Source organism: Trematomus bernacchii, unplaced genomic scaffold (assembly GCF_902827165.1).
Source record: "Trematomus bernacchii unplaced genomic scaffold, fTreBer1.1, whole genome shotgun sequence".
Taxonomy (NCBI): Eukaryota; Metazoa; Chordata; class Actinopteri; order Perciformes; family Nototheniidae; genus Trematomus; species Trematomus bernacchii.
Genome location: NW_022987714.1, coordinates 7,160,487 through 7,184,198, shown reverse-complemented (window position 1 = coordinate 7,184,198; position 23,712 = coordinate 7,160,487). Strand labels below are relative to the sequence as shown.

The following is a 23,712-nucleotide window of genomic DNA, read 5'->3' as shown; positions in this document are numbered from 1 at the left end:
TTCCCAAGGAGCACATTGGTTATCAAATCCATCTGTACCTCTGTGGTCTGCATGGAGCCCCGTTTTTGTAAGATGAGGGTTAATGAGCACATATTATGTGCAGAGTATAGTGATTATACGACCATATTTGAGACTGGAATTGTGTGTTAATTATCCCATTTTGTAATATGGTACCAGCTTCTTTTATTCACATTTCAAATAAATGTGTTATGCACTTGTGAAATAAAAATATCCAGGATTCAAACATATAATAGGATGTGATGAAACATATAAATGTTTTCAATTAAATAGTTTATAGTTAGACATTCATATTGGAAATAAACTATATTTACTTGCAGAATGGTCCCACTTACTGAGACACTAAAGAGCAATCATTGAAGTTATTATTTACACCTGTTATATTTTTTACCTTACTCCTGCTGGTTACATTGTCTGTTGGAATAGTTTTTTTAATGGTTTGAGATTAAAATGGTATTCATAAGTTATGACTTCATTTTTTTAAATTAAGCCCTTATGTCTATTTTATGAAGAGACTTCATGTTCAGAGAATAACCCTGACCTGCAGTCTTTAACCAGATTTGGTTACTTTAACCGCAATATATCATATAAAAGACACTTTTTAGAGATATGACAGTTCCAGCTGACATTTCAATACAACAGGAAATATGTTCTGTCACAAGAGGGCAGCAAGTCTCCACTGATGCATGGTCCCGTTGTCAAAGGCCTATCTGCCCCAGTTAAATGTGCTGTTTGTTTTAATTCACTATTTATTTTACTATTTGTTGGAGCTGCACAGTGACTAAAATAGCTGCCATTTTAAATATATGTTCATGTCGGTTAACCCCTTATATAACATGTTCTACCAAATGTGCTACTCTATATTATTAACAATACATAATGACTTAATCCTTCTTTGCCTTTATGGTATGCTGAAATATGTTAATCAATTTAAACTGCATGGTATAATTTGCAATTTTAATTTAAGATTATGTGTTGCAATTGTATTTCATAACATTGGTCTCTCGGAAAACAGATGAATGATGACCACTTTCACTACATCTGCATAATGTTAAATCCTGAATGACTCTCGTGGCCTCTTATTCATTAACAAAGTTTACGCAAGGAAACTGCACATTTCAATTATCTATCAATGATTGATTCGGTTTTGCTCACAGCAACTGCTGATGTTAGTATGTTAATTTGGGTTATATCTGTATAAGATCAGGTATCAGGACCCCCTTTATTGATCCCTAGAGGGGCAATTCAGGTGCTACATTAACACAAAGAAAGACATGTAGCCTTAAAATAGTAAACATAAAATAAAGATGTGTATACCAGAGTTTAAATTATATATAATGATCCATGTTTGTTGGAAATAGGCTGTTAAGATGTCCTGGATGTGTAAAAGTTGGCTGAAGGTGGCCTCCCCTCAGAGTGTATTGCCGCTTTAAACGGTCCACAATGCCTTGCGGTGTCCCAGTTCCAATGCGATGTATTTACCAGCAGGAGTAATGAAACGGGGAGAGGGGCTTTTTCCGCAGCTTAATGCTGAGACCTTATGCTGAGACCGCAGGATACCAGCACACAGAGAGGACAGACAGACACAAACTTTCGGACAGAGGACCGAAACGTCATTTATCTGCTTTGCATGCGTCTGTAGTCTTTAATTCAGTTGTGTCTGTCCAGCAGCCAAACGATACTTTGTCGCAGTTCGTTGGAAGTGATTTACTGGGCAACGGTAAAGAAGAACACATTTTGCGGATTTGACGCCTTTACCTGTGTTTTCCCCCTAAACTTCACTTCGGATAGGGAGCACATAGTTGAATCCTATTTGCTCCATAAAGGTAAGAACATTACACGGACCTAATAATAGCAGAGTGTGCTGCAGCTAAGCCCGTTGTAGTTGTGAGGCTGAGATAACGGAAACATTTTTGTAGTAGAATAGTTCGGCTATAGCCTACTCTGTGAGCCCACTACGGCCCATTATCGCCATTTCTCAAGCCTCGTCCCACTCAACACAACAATATAAGGCAGGGGTGCAGTGAAAGATGCTAAAGTGTTCTGTCTTGTGGGATGTTAAAAGGCTAATGCTGCTTTTCATTTGTAAATATGAGAGATGGGATGGCTTGGAAACAAGTTTAGTTGGATGATCAAGACTTTATCTTGTGTGTTTTCGCAGCAGGCTAGATGTTTTGTCTCATAAGTGTTGCACAACGTTGCTTTGCCATTTTTTCACAGTTTTGTCTATCATCAGGTTCAGCATCTTCTGTAAATATAACGACCTCTCTTGGTTTGAAAAATCTTACATTCATCATTAATCACAACAACATTGAGGTATAAAATCGCTTCTTCCATCTCAAGTTGCATTGCTCCACATAACTTACTAACACACACCAGGTGCAGCAGAGCCAACCTGTGGAGCTGCTGCACTCAGCCAAGTTTTATGTCACACAGTACACTTTGTGATCTAGAGGCCTGCTTTAGTTCAGAAATAGAATCCAGTATTTCAGTGGCCCTTCCATCTGATAATGTCACAGCACCATGAAGACCAGGCTGCAAAGAACCACCCACAGACTGGAAACATAAATAAGTGTTGCCACTTTTGTGTGTGCAGGTGCCACTTACTGCACACACAAATTCAGTTCTATAAATGTTTAAAAATGCAAGAGTGTGATTCAGTACCAGATGATGTTTTGCAAACCACTATAACATGTAAACCTTGGTTAGGGGCCTCTTGTGGCCCCGCCGAGCCTCTGCCCCGGCCCTGGAGCCTGCTGCATGCCCTACTGGCTCTCCAAAGCTGGCTAGAGAGCAGTGAATATGGCAAGGGAACAAAGGCGGCATTATTGCTGGCCGAACGTGCCGTCCAGATGTTCAGGATCCTGCCAGCACTGACCTCCCAAATGGGGGAGGCCGCTCCAGCCCCTAATAGTTTAATATCATCCAGGCAGAGAGAGAAAGAGGTAGGCTGCTCCAGGGCAAGAGCCTCTGGAAAGCTCTCGGGAGCTGAGGGTGTAGCCTCTAGCGTGACAACACTGGGTTTAATCCCAAACACCCAGGTCTTCAGAAAAGTGCAAGAACGAAATTTGAAATAGGAACTTCATTCTGGGCAATGCCTCTTTCTTTGTTAATATAACTTGGGCAACAAACAACAAACTCTTCCCAAAAGCTTAACAAAACATTGTTTAATGAAATAGGCCTACATTCCTTTCTGCTTATAAATGCTGCAACCTCTTTTAGCCTCTGATTAAGTGGTGGTATGTACAATGTCTCCTTTAATTATTTATTAATTAACATTAATCTATTTAGCAGGCATTAGGGCTTGTCTTGGGGAAGAGGCTAACGCAACTTAGACACGAAATTAACTGAGAGCAGGCTGACATCGTGCACAGCAGCAGCTTTTAGGAAACTTTACTACATCTTTTTGATTTCAGATGCATCAACTCAAGGATTTCAACTATTCAAAAGGTTGCTTCCACACATTGTTTTGTGATTACTCACTTGAGATAGGATGCATCCTGTTGAAGTGTCATTGCATAGCTGTGGGCTGTTGCGTAGCCATCAAGATCTCAGAGGGACGCAGCCATCGCTTTCTTGTCTCTTAGTCATGGCCCGTTGCATTCTCACAGCCCAGGAATGCATACCCTGGATGTTATCAGTTTCCCCTCGACAGGACCAAGGCCTGTCTCTGGCAACAGTCTTTGCCCTGCTTCGTATGTTTACATTTGCAAAAGGTATTGTATGCCCTTCAGGCTGTCTCACTGATATTCCAATCCAATCCAACTTTATTTATATAGCACATTAAAAAACATCAGAGTTGACCAAAGTGCTGTACATCAATACATATATAAAAAGCTGCATAAATACATTTAGACAAAACACAAAAAACCGAATGTAAAAACATGAGACAATAAAACCATACTTATAGCCACAGACTGAAAAACTCTCATACACGATGTAAAAACAATACAAAAAAAATCACAGACTGATAAGTCTTATACGTGTTCTGCAGAAGCACGGGAGAACAAGTAGGTCTTTAAAACGAGATTTAAAAACAGGCAAAGTGGGAGCAAGTCTGATCGGGGGGGTAGATCGTTCCACAGCCTGGGAGCAGCCCAGATAAAGAAGCTCCTGATATTGAGGAGCTTCTTTATCTGGTTCCCACTGAAAGTCCCTTAACGTTTAAACCACGGGGGTCCCATCGTGTTGGTGCATCTTATATTAAACTGTTGAGAAATCCAGTTAGTTCCAACCGTTTCACCTCCACAACAAACCAGCGTCTGTCTCTGGCTCTCACAGAGATTTATTTCACAACAGATCTGTTACCAATTACAGCAAAGTATAAATTGCTAGTAATTACATGTTGCTCTACAGGGAGTGCAATTTGAATTAAAGTTTGGTTAGCAATAGGCAACAAGGTTTAAGTACTAGAACATACTGCTGTCGTATCAGTCTGAATGAAGTATCCCATTGTCTTTCATTAACAGCATTGTGGGGGTGTTTTGCACGTCGGAAACCTTCTGTAATAAATTAGTTACTAGTTTTAATAAGCCGCTTGGAGATACATTCCTTCAAACTTACAATGCCTTACTGAACAATGGCCTGTACATTTGGACAGGAACCAAGGTGTAATGATGTCGATTCGTGGAAGTAGTACTTGGAACGTTGTGTTTTCCTGTGAGATCATTTGACCCAACTCGGTTCAGTCGCTGCCCTGCAGGCTTTCTCCTGAGTCGAGCTCAGTCTTGGTTTTCTTTAATTGCAATGAATGCTCATTTTGTTTTCCCCAAATACCCCTTGTGTTCAGCAAACTGGTACGCTGCACGGAACTCATGCCACTTTGTGATGCTTGACGGACTGTAAATCCCCAAAAGAAGCAGTGCCATATTTAATCTCCTACGGAAGGAACTCCCACAGAATTTCTCCTTGGCGTGTGTTACAGCAATGGTTGCTCGTGATGAAACACCCACAGGAGCATATGGTTGGTTGTTTACACCAGCAGCCAGCTGAAGCTCTTTTCCTGCCAGCTCTGTGTGCTCCTGTAGGCCTGGAGAAATGTCATCAGCAGCCGGGCGGCAGGCTGCTCACACACCTCACTGCTCTGAGAGGAAAGCATCTTGAGTCAACACTACTGAACGAAAACAACTCTGAAATAAACATTCTCTGAAGTCATGAGGAGTTTGATGTTTCGCTGCAGTTGATCGTCTACTCTCAACTGAGCTTAAGTAGAACTCACAGGAATTTAAGCCCTCGTCTGTCTCATCAAATGCCCCTCTGGCATGAGATGAGCTGCACAAATCAGGGAGCGGGCATCTCCCCAGGCTGAGGCTTTGACAGGCTGGAGGAACGGAGCGTGCAGAGCTCAGGATGGCACTCTGCCCCACACCGCTGTGCCTGGATCATCAGTCGGACTTTCTAGGTTAATGTTAACCAATATAAATGCTACTAGTCTGGACCAGAGCACATTTATAAAAAACCCGCTGAGTCTTGTTGGGCTTGGGCAAGGAAGAGCCATTGATTCAGTTTTTGTTTTAACAGTTTTTGTGATTTGTCTGCGTGAAAAAACATTTTTGAATGTTGTTCATGCTGATGCAATACAGTATTCTGTGCAGTTGTCATTTTTAAATTCTTTCCAGTTCATTCTTGTTAAAGGTAGTCTAGTATTGTTTTAGGCTCCTTCCCCTTCCCCCTCCAGTTTATCCAAACCTTCTTCCCGGCTGATCCACTATGCCTGCTTTGCATCAAGACCTACTCAGTCCCTATTACTGTTCCCCCTGAAAGACGGGTTAAACAAAATGGTGACAGAGTTCTGTGTCAGTGTAGAGAAGTTTCAGTGTGCTTGTGTGTGACCCTTTTCCTGTTCGTCTCCATCCCTCAGCCCTTAATGCCATTTAAGGGCAGTCTGAATGAAGCACAAAAGCACTTTCCAACCAGCTGTGAATGTGCCAGGAATAGAGTGATCAAGAGTCCAGGCCACTGACAAAGGTGACACTTACGTACATACAAATGCACAGACAGAACATATTTGATCAAGACACAATGAGATACACACGCAATGCACTTAAAACACACTTCAGTCCCTGAATGTCTTAACTTCCTGAGGTTTTTTTTAAGTTTGTTTGTAGAGCTTGAATGATTAGTCGATGAATCAGTAAGGCAATCTACTTAAAATCACAAAAACAATTTCAGTACTACATGATTCATATCAATCATCCCACTCATTAGGATAATTATCAACAATGAAAATCATTAGTTGGAGCTCTATCACTTTATCAAACTCCACAAATGTTTCCTCGCAGCGCTTGCTAATGTCTTTACCATATTTAGAAAGCCATTGTTGGCGTGTAGGAGAGGCTGGTGTGGGTGACTTTGTGGATGGGGACTAGGGAGGGGGGAGGTGTAATTGGTGGGGGGTTGGCGAACAAAAGGACCTTTTGACTCAGTAGTGTAGGTGCAGTGAAGGTTAGATCCACGGAGAGTGATACAGATCTGAGGAGATGCCATTCATTCTCTCTCTGTGCACTTTCCTTGAAGAACGCCTTGAAGGATTCCATTAGATGGGCTTTTCATATACTGTGTTGTATCTCATCTTTAATATATTTTCACACAAACAGAAAGATTGACAATAAAGTTGACTTTGAATATGTGCTCTGATAACCTAATAGCTGATTTTGTGACTCTTTTAAAAAGCATCAGTTGGTAGAAATCGTATCAAAACAAGCTTTATAAAGACAGCCCGGCATCTCGAATATCTTACATTTGTACTCGTATCACAATATTGACTGTTCTTATAACGAATAAAGGACACAACTATGTGTTACAGAACAGTGAAAATAACTGAGTCATGCAAAAACAAACCCCTACTCTACTCCCTTGTGTTATGATTCATCTCCCTTTTCCTTTTTAATTACATTGTCATGCCTTCTCTGTTTCACCCTGTGTTCCCGTCCTCTCTGTGTCACTGAGTCAATCTTCCTGTTCTGTGTTCACTGCCTTCATGTCATTTTCTGTACAAAAGCAGGAACTGGGCTTGGGAATGTCTGCTGGCAGTCTCTTCCTGCGCCCCCAACAGACATGTACCTATTCATAGAGAAGAACAAAACAACAGCATTATGGCCAGCTGGTCGTGGCATACCTAGCTGTGCAGGTCCATTCTCCACTGGACTATCCTTTTACTTTCAGCTAAGGCTAAAATAATTGTCCTTACCTATTATTTTCTGCTCTATTTGACTACTCGTGTAGTGGAAGGGGAAGGGGAAGCGTTTGCATATCTGTGTCTGTTAAACGTAATCCTTTTATGCCACTGATCATTTTAGCCGTGGCCTTGAGCACATCCTGACTAACCGCTTCCTGTTTTCCCCTGTGTTTCCTCCACAGAGACGTAGCCAGAGGGGCTTCAGCTGCCCTGCACCACTGGAGCCTTCAATAATGTCGGGGCCAACACACCACAACCAGCCCCTTCGCTTCTGACCCAACATGGAGCTCAAGGTCTGGGTGGATGGAGTCCAGAGGGTCGTCTGCGGGGTCACGGAGGCCACCACCTGCCAAGAGGTGGTGATCGCTCTGGCACAGGCCATAGGTAGATCATTTTCGGATTATTAAACCACATACAAGCACACGTGATATACAAAAAGGCATGTTTAAACTCTGCTGAGATGTATTGTTGACATCCTCATTCCGGGAAATTTGATTAATTGTGAAATAACCTTGAGGTAAACTGATTTAAAAACAAGGCTTCAGTCATAAGAATCATTGCTACACTCAATGATTAACCTAATAGGTCATCCAGTTGGTTTAATCAATCACTATATTTTGGGCTCATATATATACACAAAAATGAGTTTTGTGTGAATCCAGAAAGATTATATTTGTTGACAAATACTGTGTTGTGAGGTTTGTATTCCTCTGATTTGTTGATGAAGTTACCCCACTGTAATTAGGTTTCACAAGGAACATTCAATTCCACGTGACCCGCTGAATTCCTATAACAAAGCCACTTTTGTCATTATTTTGTTTTTGTACTTGTCCACATCCGGTCAGTAGTGCTAGTGAAATCCGGCAATACATTGGGTTATAAAAGGAGCTGACACTTCAGGCTGTCGGCATACTTTATTCCAGAGCATATGTAACCCTGTGTGCTAACTTTAACCTTCTGTATGTTGCCTACTAGCATGCACAAATCAGCTTCATGTTAGTTACAGGTTGATGACTGTTTAATAATAATAATAATACATTGAAATCTCCCTCTACGATGTAAGTTCTTTGTTAGTGAACATGGTATTCACTTTCTTTCTTCACACTTTCAATACTTAAAGCTGCAAAACCTTATGAAGCCTATCCATCGAGGGTATTGCTAAGCGTCCACCAACCTACAATCTGAGTATGATGCAAACTCCACATTTAGCTAAAAAAAGCCCTTCTGAATTAAACAAGTATTTGAGTCTTCTGCCTACATGTTAAGCTCCTGCTGGGATACAGTGGCTCATAGTCAGAGGCTTTATTGGTACTTGCTTGGATCTAAGCAGCCCCCTTCCCATGTGGCTCCTCCAGGAACGGGGGGCACTTGAGCAGCCTGTATTGACATCACTTCCCTCAAAGCGCAGGGAGGGAAGAGGGAAAGTCTGACTCATCCTTCAGTCTCCTGCCAAACTGAGGAAGCAGCCCCCTCCTCTGCTTTATTCTGTTAAAAACATACACCATGTTAAGTGATCAGACGTCAATATTGATTTAGTACTTTGGCCTTTCACAAGGGTTTCTGTCTATACTGCTACAACTGTTGTGTTTGGGTTTCCTCTACACAGCATTAACGCTCGTGTGGTGTTCATATTTTTGTTACTCAGCCAGTGTTCGTGGGTCTGGTGGACCCGCTGCCTTTTTGGGCTTCAATTCAACACAATCAAATTATTTTATGTTAAAAAAACTCAACAGATGTTTACTTCATCTCAATTACAAGCAATATAAACAGCATATATGGTTAATATGTGCCCTTTTACATTTGTTAGATCACATTAATGAATTAAAGTGCTACTTGTTTTTTTGCCTGCTGACCAGCTGGTCCTGTGGCTCGTCGTTTTTTGTAACTAGCTGATGCTCAATCTCATCCTCTTCTTCAAAGTCACTGTCAGACTCAGAATTCTGAAACCTCTTCCCCTTCCTCTTCATCATCATCAAATGGTTCTCCCTCTTCCAAAATCATTTGCAAGGCCCTCTGAGCAGAGAATCGTTTGGCCATCTTGATCAGTGGTGATAAGGACCCAAACTGACACACACACACACACACACACACACACACACACACACACACACACACACACACACACACACACACACACACACACACACACACACACGGCCCAGACAGGTGCACAGGACCTACAACTTCCACACTGTTGTTAGCCCCGGGTCCGAACACCCTGTATGTAATGTAAATGTGTAGGGGGGGGGGGGGGGGGGTACAGTGGGTGGTAATTGAAAAATGTTTTCTGATATATGTGTTCTTCACAGAAATTAGCCAAGGCCATTGAGTGTGTGTTTGAAAAAAATAATTTGTCATATCATTTTTCTTTACCTAAATAATGGTCCCACAGACCCGAACACCATACAAGGGTTAGGCAATTTATGTCTTATAAACATTTAATCAAATCCTATGTGAAATGGTTGCTGATAAACCACGAGAAACACCCAGCAGTGCAGCTCCTTGCAGCTTTAATAATAAATAATAATACATTTAATTTTTATAGCGCTTTTCCCAGTGCTCAAAAACGCTTTACACAAAATCAGAAACAGAAACAGCACAAAGAAAACAAAAAAATCACAAACAGTAGTCCTAATCCAAGTGCGAGCCTCTTTTAAATGATTGTTCAGTTCACAGCCTTTCATTTCCCTTTACTTTCATTCAGCTCACTTCTGAAACCACACTGCACTGTTCTTAGAACCAAACTTACACAAGCTAGATGAAATGCAAGAAACATGGCTCCAACAGGAGGATGAAACGGCTCTGTGTCTGTATGAGAGATGACAGTCGTTTGGTCACATGTTATCTTAACAGTTAGATAAGAGGATGGTAAATCATGGCTAAGAGTTCATATTGACTCTTCTTCCCCATCAGTGGTCAACATAGCTTGAAGCAATGAAAGTTCATATCTTTGCAGGTTGCTTTCCCAGCCACCAGAATAAGAATATGTTGCTTATGCTTTTTCTTTTTTGTCTTTTTCAGGTCGCACTGGGAGATACACTCTAGTAGAAAAATGGCGGGACAGCGAGCGTCACCTGGCCCCTCATGAAAGCCCTGTAGCTTCTCTGAACACCTGGGGCCAGTATGCTGGGGACGTCCAGCTCATCCTACATCGCACTGGCCCCTCCCTGACTGAACGCCCCCCCTCAGAAGGACCCCCTCTAAGAGGTCCTGAACGCGGGCTGCATCGGCAGAGCCTCCCTCCCCTTGCAAAGCTTCGCCATCCTAACGATCGCTCCCTCCGCCGCCGAGAGCCGCGCCGCAAGTCTCTGACGTTCACCGGGGCCCCCAGAGGCCTCAGGGAGATACTGAGCGGAGGCCGAATGGGCGAGGCGGAGGCTAAACGCAGACTCTTCATGGGTAACGGTGGGAATCACAACCATGCAGGACCGGCCATGGGGACCGCCTCCCCCGGCCTGTGGGCCTGTCGCATGGAGGACCTGGTCAGACTGGTGGGCATACAGAGGGAGACGCTCAACGTTCTGGTGAACAAGCTGGGAGCCTATGAGGCGGAGCTCCAGGTGTGGGCTGAAGGGCGAGGGGGCCGCGGCGGAGGGTGCATCGGGGACCCAGATGGAGGAGGCGGGCTGATAAAGGAGATCCTGAGGCTGGAGAAGCATCTGCGGAAGAACGACGTGGAGATGGAGGAGGAGGAGTTTTGGGCCACTGAGCTGCAAATTGAGCTGGAGAGTGAGAGGCAGCTGGAGGAGAGACTGCAGGAGCTGATGGGACGCATGCAGGGCTGTGAAGTGGAGATTGAAGAGAGGCTGGCAATGGTACAGGTGTGCTATGTTTGGGCGAATTTCAGGTTATTCAATCAAAAATCCTGTATTTTAGCAGCAGCTTTGGGGAAAAGATCAAAAAAGAACCAGCTAAGAATCAAACAAAGACACAGATTTTTGATATTGTAGTGGTTGCTAGCTACCTCTTCCATAACTGTTTATCTCCTTGTCCCCTCAGAGTGTGGAGGCAGGCCTGGAGGAGGAGCGGCTGCAGAGGGAGCGGCAGGAGACCCAGTGGGTCAGTGAGGCAGAGGCTCGGGCGCAGATGCTCAGGGTCAAATCAGAAATGAAAGCCCAGGAGAGACAGGCCGTCCAGCTGGAGAGCAGCTGCAGAGCTGTGGACCGCTCACTTGGACAAAGCAGCAAGAAGCTGCAGGTAAGACATATGCATTCATTAAACCTTAAAATAAACAGGGATGCAGGGATAAGGGAGACCATACATCAGTAATAATGCATTTAAGCATCTGTCCACCTGAAGTATCCCTTAACACGATGCTGCAAACCTGCCAATGCAAAGGGGATCTTTTTTCACTTTAAAATGTGTTGAAAGGGGAATGCTAGATCTGTAACGGCCCGTCCACACGGCGGCGTGCGTTGAAGCTTCAACGCTTCTGGCCATTCACTTTGAATGGGGTGACGTTACGCTTTGCCGAACTGCATTGTGGGAGCGTTGCTTCGCTTTGCTCGCGTTGCTCGCTTCAAAAGTTGAGCAATGTTCAACTTTTGAACCTTCGGCGGAAGCGTCAGCCAATCAAATCATATGCCAGTACAAGCTCTAGCCAATCAAACCGCGTGCTTGTGTGTCCGGGGCGGGAGATTCATTTGATTGGTTGTTGGTCGAGCTGCGTAAGTGTAGGTAAAAAATAGTCATATAAAGCCTTCTTCAGTTACCAGAGAGATGTGAGAAATTGAAGGCTTCTCAATACTCTAATTTCCCCTCCTCGACTCCCCTCCTCGACTCCTATCCTCGTGTCTTAGTCCCGCCCACAGGAGATGCGAGCGGAGGAGTCGAGGAGGGGAACCAAGGAGAGAGGAGTGGAAGCAGCAGGCGTTTAGAGAAATGAGAAATCCTCTCCTCTGAGCGGTCATTTTAAAGAGACGTCCATTAATGATGACAGGAGGCACAGATGGACAGAACTGTGTTCATGACCACTTATTTATTTACTTTTAATTCATTCACAGTGCGGTATAATGAGACAATAACAGGCTACAGATGCGGACATATACACACACATATATTTATATAATTTCAGAATCAAACAAGTATGAGAGCACTTTCATAATAACGTAACACAATCAGAGACTGGATATACCAGTATTAAAAGTAAGCATAGGACACCAAACCAACTGAGACTGAGATCCGTCTGTCCGCTGCATCTACGCACTGTACAACACACACCTACACACTGTACAACACGCACCTACACACTGTACCACATGCACCTACACACTGTACCACACGCACCTACACACTGTACCACACACACCTACAGCTCCTAAAGCATAATCAGGCTACAGCCGTTGTGTATTTTATTATGTGAAGCACTAAATGGTCTTAGAAAAATATCGACTCTTTGTTTGTAGATATCTACTAAACTACAGCATACAAATACAGAGAGTAATGTAGGCCTGTAATACTGAGTGATATATATTTTACACACTGCTCTGCTTTCTGCACGGACCTCACAGCTGTTCTCACTGTAAACATCGTGTCGCGATGAAAGCAGTTACTAAAATAATATCCAGGGGATGCATGCTGAGCTGTCATTGGCTGAGATAAGTCCGGACGTGCGTAACGCCTCCACCGTTCCCGGAAATGCATCCGTGGAGGAGCCATGGAGGAACCATCAGTGTATCCTCGGTTATAGCTCCTCCAGAGAGCCTCCTCGATGCTCGATCCTCGGTCCTCGATGTGCATTTAGAGAAATTAGATGTCCTTCTACATGGCGCGCTGAAATCCATTTCCGGGTCACTACCGGAGGACCGAGGAGGGGAAATTAGAATATTGAGAAGCCTTGATAACAATCTCTCTCACATGCACGCACCCTCACATTTGAGTCATTTTCTCTCAGCAGGCTGTTAAGATGTGAGGAAAAAATAATAAAAGTGCCTTGATGGAAAAGAACAGCACTTCATGCACTCTTATTGAAATAAGTCATGAGATGCCTGCATGAATGGCAATCATAAAGCGTTTAACCTCAGGCAGTATGCAGTTTGACATACAATTCAGTTTTAACTCCTGACGGACCATTACTTACAATAACCGACCCATATATGTTACTGTCTGCACTGTAGTCACCAGCTCAGTTCCCTACATGTCATAGAACAACAGGAAGATATACCGTGGCATACAGAACACTATACATGACTTCACTCCCATATCGAGTCGAATCAACTCTAAACCATATTCCCTAAGAGAACAAATTCCACAAATCTAATGTTAGTAAGAAAATGCTTTTACCTATGCCATGCGTGCTGTGAGGACTGTCCTCCTCGGAGGGTTTCGGCCGGCAGCACTGTGACCTTGGTGCATTAGAGGCTTCTCAATACTCTAATTTCCTCTCCTCGACTCCTCGACTCCTCGGTCCTCCGGTAGTGACCCGGAAAAGGATTTCAGCGTGCCATGTAGAAGGACATCTCATTTCTCTAAATGCACATCGAGGATCGAGCATCGAGGAGGCTCTCTGGAGGAGCTATAACCGACTCACTTTGATGTCCTTTTAGATGGGATGCCTAGACTTCAAATACTAAAACACAGATTCATATATCATCATCAGAGCTGTTGGTAATCCTCTTATGTTTCCTAAAGAATGACTCTCCTCACTGTTTCTTTGAAGGGCATGCAGCAGGAGCTGGAACAGCTGACCAAGGAGCTGAGGCAGGTTAACCTGCAGCAGTTCATCAAGCAGACCGGCACCAAGGTCACAGTGCTGCCGGCCGAACCCTCCGAGGAGGACAGTCCTCACAGCACGCATGGCATAGGTAAAAGCATTTTCTTACTAACATTAGATTTGTGGAATTTGTTCTCTTAGGGAATATGGTTTAGAGTTGAATTTCGACTCGATATGGGAGTGAAGTCATATATAGTGTTCTGTATGCCACGGTATATCTTCCTGTTGTTCTATGACATGTAGGGAACTGAGCTGGTGACTACAGTGCAGACAGTAACATATACAGGTTGGTTATTGTAAGTAATGGTCCGTCAGCAGTTAAAACTGAATTGTATGTCAAACTGCATAATGCCTGAGGTTAAACGCTTTATGATTGCCATTCATGCAGGCATCTCATGACTTATTTCAATAAGAGTGCATGAAGTGCTGTTCTTTTCCATCAAGGCACTTTTATTATTTTTTCCTCATATCTTAACAGCCTGCTGAGAGAAAATGACTCAAATGTGAGGGTGCGTGCATGTGAGAGAGATTGTTATCAAGAAAATGAGGAGGGGAGGAGGGGGGGGGGGTTGTGGATGTGGAGAGAACAGTGTTATTTTTTACCCACTCCAGTGGCTATTATAGTCACCATGCCAACAGCTGCCTGGATACTGGCAGACATGGTGTCATTCATTCACCTTACTCTCTCTGTCCGTCTCACTGCTTCCATCACGCTGTCACTCCATCACATGCTCAGCAGTTTCTGTGATGGGCTCATTGTACCAAGGCTCATCCTACAGCAGAAAAGCAGAGAGCTGACGCAGAGCTAAGAGCATCGATTCATGGGAGAGCTGTCACAATGCAACATTTGTTGACCAGCTGGTTATTCAAACTACAGTCATAAACTACCCACAGCGTAATTAGTGACGTAAAGGTAATTAAGATTGACTTTGAGAAGAAAGTTTGAGGTTTGGGACTAAAGCAGTGCATCGTGTTTAAATCGGGGACATGCACCACTTTGTAAAAATAAGCTTGGGAGCAATAAGACTTGAAAAATAAAGTGCCAAACTAAAGCACAGGAATAAATATCTAAATGCACATTTACATGCAAAAACATTAAACTAAACCTCCCCCATTCCATGAATAATTTAGTTTCCCACATGCACCCTGCCTTTAAAACTGTATGTAAAAGTTGCTTATGGGATTTCATGCTGCACTTGAAATGTTTAAAAATAATGAAAATTGCCCACCAGTCTACTCATGCATGAATCACATGGTTGTGTGAAACATGGAAAAGCATATGGAGGAATAACTAAACGCAGTGGTGATCTTTTTCCCCTTTAATTTAAGATTAAAGATTTCTCCCCTCTCCAAAGAGCCCAGATACCTTTCTGATTGCATGACATGCACTTCATCATTGCATGCATTGAGAGCAGTAGGTCTCTTTATTAAACCTAGCAGTGATGGATTTCAATTATAAAAAAGTAATGAATTGAGTGTTCATGTCCTTCTAGTAACCTTCCATTTTGTGTGTGTAAAATCAGCTTTGGTGCCAGGCCATAAAAAATCTCTGCATCGGCTGATTCTCTGCTTGGCTCAGTACTGCCCCCTGGTGGCTCATAGCAGCGATATCATGTAGCGTCCACTGGGCTTCATTGTTTTATTCAAACAAGTCATTTAATGGGGTTTCTTATCAATTTGAAGAGTTTGGAAAAACAAAACGCTACAAAAAGTTTGTGTAAAATCTCTCTGTTTATTTTCAGCACTACAACTTTTAAAACCCACATTTTTTCTTCCTTATGTCTTTTTAATTTTTAAGATTTAGTTCCCCTGTCTGGCTCCCTGAAGCGCCCCGTTTCGCATGCGATGTCTAGTCACCTCCGGGTCCTCCACAGCCCCCTGACTTCAGGCCTGAACCCAGAGGGGATCTATGTGTGAACCGTCTCCCACCCTGAGCCCAGAACACACGTCTGTAAGTGGATATCTTTGTACAGGATACCTCAGTGGAACTCTACTATGCACTGTCTCGAATACAGGAGGCACCCTGGAGTGTGAAGACTCACAGAGTGAAGGAACAAAGATGATTTTGACAAGGAAGTCGTAGAGCACTTAGTGGGAATGAAAGATGTCATGGTGCTCAGTTTCTGAACTTACAAGGACTTCAAAATCAATATCAGGCTGTTGTGGACGTCCTTTATAAACATATCCACTTAACATACTCTCACTTTATTACCTGCTGAATGATTTGTATTGTTTTCTCACTTGCATCATGATTCTAAACGATTGCCTTTTGAACAGTATTCTTGACAACCTTGGTATGTGAATTTATTAATTATATCTCTAAAGTTATATGTATATTCTGCAGTGAAAACGGCATAATGAATGGTTCTTACATAAGAAATGAAGGATCCACTTGTGTCAATACTAAACCAGTCTAGAATATATCGTTTTGCATATCAGAATGTATTCCTGTAGCTCTGATTGTCTGTTCATGTTAAAACTATGCACAACTGGTCAATAGTTTTGTTACCGAAGAATGTTACTGTCCGTATGTACCAACATGTTGGCTAACTGTAAATATGTTTTCTTACTTTTCAGCTTTATTTAGAGAATTATTATATTTTATTACAGAGGTTACAGAATATGCAGTGCCCTCATTCCCGCTACAATATCTGCATAATGAAACAGTGTTAATTACCCTCTTAAGCTGTTATTTGTTGTTTAGATGACTACATGGTATGTTTTGGCCAAATGTATTATGCTTGTTTTTTCTGTGTAAGGATTGGTGGCCAAAGATTAGCAGGTCTTGTTGCATGATTGTCGTACTATAGCCATACCTGGATGTGCAGAGCACCCGCAGTACAGTAAATCACTTAGTTGAATCTAAAAATGGTGGCATGCTATAATACAATGAATAGCTACAGTGTGTATGAGAGTGTGATTGAGTCAGCGATTAAAGAGATTTGTGTGTGTGCAGAGTCGGGAATGTCAAGGTATGAAGCCCCTCTTAGGTTGTAGTTCAGCTGCTAATCACATCAAAGTGCCTTATTCATTCCACAGTTGGTGTATTCATATGATGACAGCAAAGCTTTAGTAGAAAACATTGAAGCAATGATCTAGTCAGTTTAAATCTGATGTTGCTAGATGTATTAGTGGCACATTGCTGCACAGAGAGAAATGGCAATAGCACAGCATCAAAGAGAAAACTGTAATCATGTTTTTGTCAGTATTTTATAAAAAAATCAATGGAGAAAATGTTACTGTCTCATTCTGACAATGTATTATTGACACCATCATACTATGTGATGTAAAATGCATTTACATTATCTGATTTATTTTGTCATCATGCAACACATACTGTTTACTGTAATTACCAGAATAATACATGTATTGATCCTGAGAGAGATATATTAGAGTTAGAGAACATCAGTACCACCATTACATTACATGTTACTTGTTAGACGCTTTTATCCAAAGCGACTTACATACTCAATACTGTGGACAATCCCCACAGGAGCAATTTGGGGTGAAGTGTCTTGCCCAGGGACACAACGACATGCTGACTGCAGTGGGGTTTGAACCTGTGATCCACTGATCCCATCACCAACGCACTAGTCCACTGCGCCACCGCCTCCTGGGTTCCATCACCCAGGAATAACTAGTAAATGTAAAACAGAAGCAAAGTCCACCCTTTAACATTTAGCATCTACAAAAACCCTCATCAGGACATACCGTTTTAAATTCTTAGCTTTGAGATAATCTCTATATCGGGGCAGAATTTCCCTTTAAGAAATCACTTGTGTGTATTTTCCACCTGTGGATGAGATGTAGTTTTGGTCACTGTTTACAACCATATAATGTTCTATAGAACTGTACGATGTCAACTGTACATAACCTGTTTTTATTTTTGTCCTGCCTTAATATACTGCAAGTGTTGACATATGTATGGCTGTAACTGGCTGCTGATATGACATGGATTGCATGATTCAATAAACCATCTGACAAAATGAAAAGTGTCACAACCGGTGCTCATTGTAACGGTTTGCCTGTGGATGTAAGGGAGAAGGTGTTTGTCCAGTATGTGCTCTTCATGCTTTTCAATCCTTTCGCCAGTAGATGGAGACATTTACTCAGTAATGGTAGAAACAGGGTCACAACATGGCTGGGAGAAAATTAAAGGAGAAGCTTGTTTTTCCCACAGAAGAATGAAATTACAAGAAATGTCAGCTTATAGAAAAGGCAAAGTTGCTCTCATAGGTCAATGATAATACTGAGCTACAACTGTGAATCCCGTCAGGTCATACTTTATTGTAATTTGAGGTGAGAAAGGAGCAGCAAATTGCATGTTTTTTTCCCAAACCTTGAAAGGCATAATTTGACTGTAACTGGACTGCATTGTTGCCAGGATCATTAGAAAGCCTCACGTCAGAGACATGAGTTACAAAGCTGTTGAAATTATGCATAAAGATTAAAACTATATTGCAGATAGTCGGTACATGTTAACAACAAAGACTGGGTTTGATCCTGCTTAAAGCTTCTGACAAGTGTGGAGGAGGCCCCTTGTTTTTCATCAGCGTCTACAGACTGAGTGTAATCTCACTTCATCATCACATGACATGTATTTAAAGCCTTGGTCTACTGTACACTGTAAATTCCCTGCTGTGACCTGTCAGCTGATTAAAGTCTTAGCAACAATACATTTCATCTACTAGCCTTCCAGTAGTGTGTATTCATAATACTGTACTCTGAACTGTTTTGTGCAAACACTCGTGCATTGTTTCCCAAGTCAGAGATTTGACATGTACGTAGTTGTTGGAAAAGTTTCACACATTCTCACTGAGCTTTCCTGCTTTTGCTAACATTTGAGACTGTAAGCATAAACAGAATTTGTGTTAAACAAGAAGAAGTCTGCAGAGTTTAGTTTTGATATTTATTTTACAACTCATCAGCAATAATTTAGAACAGCATATGTGTAAAGCATTAACGAAATGTGCAACAGTTGCTCAGTTAAATCTTTTAAAAAATCCATAGACTTCTACAACATTGACATAGACATGTATACTTTATGGAATATTCACAAAAATACTTCTATTTACAGACACACATGCCACTTTATATAACAGTGTATAACAGATTTGAGGCAAAACCAGCTGAAGTAAAATACGAAAGCAATATCATGTATGCAAAATACAATGAAAATCTGTTTATTCTGTCACGTGTGAAACTTAAAAAGTGGAACAACACTACATTGCAGGAATCTTAATCTCTTAGAAAACAGGCCAAGTTAAAGATCCTAAATCTTCATTATCAAGTGTAGGTCACATGACCACAGCTGCTTTAACACGTAAGTCAAATATTTGAAAGCAAGGTTTTACATAATGAAAGCATAAAAGACACAATCAGGGATCGTTTTCAAATCTGATTATGATTTGAATTTTTGCAAGTCAAAAACTGAAATAAACATTATTTTATCAAATCTGGCTTCATCACCCATTTACTACATTAATTAATCTCGAAGCATTTGGTATCTCTGCTCTCTCTTTTGAAATGAAACGAAATTTTCTTATTTCAAGACAACTCAACACAATAAAAAGGTTCTGAGAGAACTACAGTGTTTGACTTTCAAAATGATGAGGCGACTGTTTGGGGGGAGTAAAAGCAAAAGAAAGGTGCATTTTAAAGATCATCCTACATACAAACTTTACCAGCTGGGAAAATACAGGTACATTCAATATCAAAGATCTATAAGGTGCTATCCTACAATGTTTCCTGGAGGTTCAGGAGGTCACTGCATCTCTGTGCTGAGATGCTTCATTCCATTCGGGGGACGTACAATATTCTGTTCAAGCAGCTCCTTGTGAATAAAGGGTTTCTGAACTAATTCACTGATTGGTTTTTCTTTACTTCAAGTACAAAAAGTAAAGGAAACTCAGATCTGTAAAAATTAGTTGAGGGCAACCAGCCATAATACCTTAACCTTTATATCATCATGTATTGTTTTTATGTGTAAAGTAACTGTTTTTGTATGAGTGTCTGATGGTGGGATCAAGGACAGTTTTATACCTCCCTATCAGCCTAACCCGTGCAAAATTGGGGATGAGGTACTGTGGGCGTTTCACTTCTCGAGAGCACTTATTTTATAGGCCCATTTACATGTCAATCAACAAGACTGTCTTTCAGGTAATAATATTTACAGTCAAAGTCAGCCAGGCTCTTAGCAACCTTGGCAGAGGTCAGTTGTAACTTCATACATCCAAAGAGACTCGCTGAATGGGATATTGCGCACTGTTGTAGTACTCAAAATTTGGCACCAATGTTGCCACTTCAAAATATGTTATCAAAGAGGATACAAAACTAGCTCCAGCACAACACAGCCGTGTATTTATGTCAATCATTGTCGATAATCATTTAGATGTATTAATCTAGCATAAGTGCAAAAGGCACACTCCGTCACAACTGTCCCCTGTTTCGCCAGGATATTGAACATGAGAAACTCTTCTGTGAAACCTCGTTTTAAAACTAGTCTAATTTGATGAAAAGAAACTCCTCAACAGGAAGGTTAACAGACAAATTAGCTGTTTTGACAAACAGAAAACTGATCGTGCGGGCTATTCTTGCTCTCCGACGCATCAGCTACGTCATCCTCCTCTTCGTCACTCGCGGGACTTTCCTCGCGCTCATCTGGTGAACCTATGTCAGCCTCGTGCAGCTCGTCGCTGTCTGGACTGTGAGAGTCACTGGACTGAGGAGAGGCTCCAAAGTGCACAGAGAGTCCGGGGAAAGCGGCTGCAGCAGCCGCGGCCGCTGACGCTTGTGCGGGGTAGAGCCAGGGGAAAGGGGAGGCAAGAGCCGCGGCAGGGTACATGTACTTTTCAATGTTGCTTTTGTCGAAAAAAGGCATATAAGACGCCGCGGCTGAGGGGTTGATGAAGTAGAAAGGCATGCAAATTGGTGTCTGCTGTCCCACACTGCTTATTCCCATCAGAGAGTTCATAAACGCCAGGTCGGGTCTGGTGGGGTCAGTGCCCCCTAACCCGTTCCCAGGCCAGGTCATCTTTGGTTTTTTGGCAGCGCGATCGTCTCCAAACTCTTGCTTGATCTTCACTGCCTTGGGTCCCTGCGCCTTATTGCGGTCACATTCTTTATCTTTGCCGTCAATCTTTTCCGCCTCGCCCCCGTATCCACTGTCCGTGTCTGTGTCATTCTCGTTAAGCTCCCCGCCTTGGGTCCTCTGGATGACCGGGACACAGTTAGCTTGGCCGTCGGCTTTCTGCCCATCATGTGCCTCCCCGGCGGGAAGCTGGTGCTGGAGCGGCGGTGCGCCTGGCTGGAACTGCGCCAGCACCTTGTGAAGGTGGCTGATCAGCTGCGCGCACCTCTCCTCTCGTGCAGTCCAGTTTTCAAACTGACTCAGGTACTGCAGGACTTCTTTGGCACATGCCTGGAACCCGGAGTGGAACGCATCCAGATCTGCATGAATGGACGTTTTCATCGACCGGTCCCCTGCAAAATAGTTGCAAGGATAACATTATTATTCTAAAGGTGTATAATAAAGCAATGACAAGACATGATTCTGTTAACGTATTTTCGAATTGCACAATATTTTATTTGTTCTATTCATGTACATTTTCTGCTGCTGTAAAACTAGACTTCCTCGGACTATTAAAGTTTAATGCAACACATTTATATTAACTTCAGGTTTGTCAGCTCACCATTCTGCAAAGCGACAATCTTCTGGTGCTGCTGCTCAGTGACAGCAGTCAGAGCGTTTAAATGTTTCAACGTTAACTCCAGGACAACAGCTTTCTCCAAATGCCCGAGTGTCTATTGAGAGAAACAAAACATATGTTCCGTTTGCTGTTTAAGACAACTAATCTCATGTAAAGCCATATTCGCGTAAAAACCCTTTGCAGTGTCATGGACTCACCGACAGCTTCAGATGTTCGGGTAACAAATCCTTCAGCTGGCCAATACATTCGTTGATTCTGTCTCTCCTCTTCTTCTCTATCAACCGGTGTGGTAACTTGTATGCTTCCTGCTGGAAATAAACAGGCGTTTAGCGTTTTTAAACACACATTGATATATATTTAAAGTTAATGTAGTACATGTGAACATATCCATGACTTTCATGCACACACAAATGTTGGTTCATGAAACAACAAACTACATTTTTAGATCGCATTATAGCCTATAATAAACCTCACGCACCTTCCCACCGTCCTCTCGTTTTATTCCTCTTTTTGCTTTGCACATGTAGAGAGAGGGGTAATCCACCCTAAAGTCAAGAATAACGACAGATTATTCACCAGGTTGTCATAACAGTTTATCAGACAGTTTTGCAGAGTTTGCCAAAAGCGACACTCACCCTAAGAAATCTGCGTGCTCCATGAACTGCCTGTCCTCTAAATGCGGTATTCTTTCATCCATCGCTTCTCTGCTGCTGCTTATCCGCTCCGGAGCTTCTTTTGGGAATGTTTGTTATTCCACGACCCGCACACACTATGCCGGCTGAGGGAGATGATGCACAGTGAGTGTCCTCCAGTGGAGCTGCTCTTCAGACTGATGTCTATGCTTCCCTGAGCTGCCACTTTGCACAGCCGTCGGTGCTGTGGTTAGAGCGCACGCGCGCTTTGGGTATAGGGAACAGCTTCCGACTCACGTGTAGCCTGCACCAGCACAAAGCCCGGTAATTAGACCTGCTCTGTTAGAGCACCGCCGCTGTTCCTATAGAGATCCAGTCCAAACACTTCTGACCCGGCTGCTGAAACGTGATTCAACATGATTTGAAAATGTAGCAGGGGAAAGTCTGCATGCAAGCTTGAGGGATGGCAGAATAATGCATCATCTCACTGTTAATGCATCTCATATAATGTGGGTCCTTAACTTTGCAGCTCGAGCTATTTTAAATAATTAGACTCCAAACTGCCAGATAAATTGGTGATTGCTGTCATTATAGACAGAAATGACCAAACTAGTTTGCACACATTCATAGTTTAGAGAAAACCCTACAGGTTCCAAGTGCTCCACCATCACTTAATACAAACGAAGATTTGTTTTCCTTCTGCTTATTAAAAACAACTGGGAACCTCCTGATCTCTCCATAACAAGAAAAACACAATGCTAAAATAAAGTGAAGAAATTGAGATTAATGGGAAAGTAAACACAGTGAGTAAACAAATATTGGAGGTGTGTGTCTGATCACACCATGTTGTTGCCCGGATCAGGGCAGGGTAACCTATTCATACACCTCGACCTGTTCAAAGCTGCGTTGTCAGTAACCATGGCACCCAGCTGTGTGCTCAAACACGTGTGTAGAGATTCTCTATTAATCTGAGGATGGGTGCTTCTCTCCCCACCTTCATCTCACTGTCTCCGTCTAAAAATAAATGTTTAACACAAAATTAAACTTTGACTTTTTGATTTGTCTAATCTCCTAAACCAATCAACAAATCTCCCAAAATATTTAGGTCACCCCAATTTGTGATTTTATTCTTATAATAACTAGCAGTACAAGTACGCATTTACATCAACATGTCTAACGAACTACAAGCGTTTCATGAATGACTCCAGGAAGTTAATCTGATTGTCAGTGACACCTGTTCCTATCTTGTGAACGTTTACAGGCTCAAAAACACTCAAATATGAGCCCTTGTAATGCTCTCACATGCCTTATGATCACATTACTTCTTCCTGTAAGTCATGTGATTCTTTCTGGCTGGCAGCATATAGCTCTCTTGTGTAACAGTGCTGACGAAGAATGATCCAATCACTTGGGCTCTCAAATGAAGTGTGACCTCCTCTGTGCTGGGTTTTCATTAACTCATAC

The 23,712-nt window shown here is 42.4% G+C and overlaps 2 protein-coding genes across 5 annotated transcripts; one reads left to right on the top strand and one right to left on the bottom strand.

Moving 5' to 3' along the window:
- The first annotated feature begins 1,501 nt into the window (after positions 1-1,501).
- On the top strand, positions 1,502-17,894 carry LOC117491451 (ras association domain-containing protein 8). Of its 3 annotated transcripts, none has more exons than XM_034141439.1 (6): positions 1,502-1,738; positions 7,378-7,579; positions 10,217-11,016; positions 11,195-11,392; positions 13,854-13,998; positions 15,706-17,894. In XM_034141439.1, the coding sequence occupies exons 2-6, from the start codon at positions 7,477-7,479 to the stop codon at positions 15,822-15,824; spliced, it is 1,365 nt and encodes a 454-aa protein (XP_033997330.1). In that variant the 5' UTR covers positions 1,502-1,738; positions 7,378-7,476; the 3' UTR covers positions 15,825-17,894. The 3 variants fall into 3 exon arrangements, with proteins under 3 accessions (XP_033997330.1, XP_033997331.1, XP_033997329.1); XM_034141440.1 differs by having other exon boundaries at positions 1,502-1,844; positions 10,217-11,010; XM_034141438.1 differs by having other exon boundaries at positions 1,502-1,844.
- A 906-nt stretch (positions 17,895-18,800) lies between these two features.
- bhlhe41 (basic helix-loop-helix family, member e41) lies at positions 18,801-22,499 on the bottom strand. Of its 2 annotated transcripts, none has more exons than XM_034141441.1 (5): positions 22,252-22,499; positions 22,095-22,161; positions 21,814-21,924; positions 21,599-21,710; positions 18,801-21,389 (listed from the first exon to the last, which is right to left on the bottom strand). In XM_034141441.1, the coding sequence occupies exons 1-5, from the start codon at positions 22,311-22,313 to the stop codon at positions 20,458-20,460; spliced, it is 1,284 nt and encodes a 427-aa protein (XP_033997332.1). In that variant the 5' UTR covers positions 22,314-22,499; the 3' UTR covers positions 18,801-20,457. The 2 variants fall into 2 exon arrangements, with proteins under 2 accessions (XP_033997332.1, XP_033997333.1); XM_034141442.1 differs by having other exon boundaries at positions 21,814-21,921; positions 22,252-22,498.
- Positions 22,500-23,712: the final 1,213 nt, after the last annotated feature.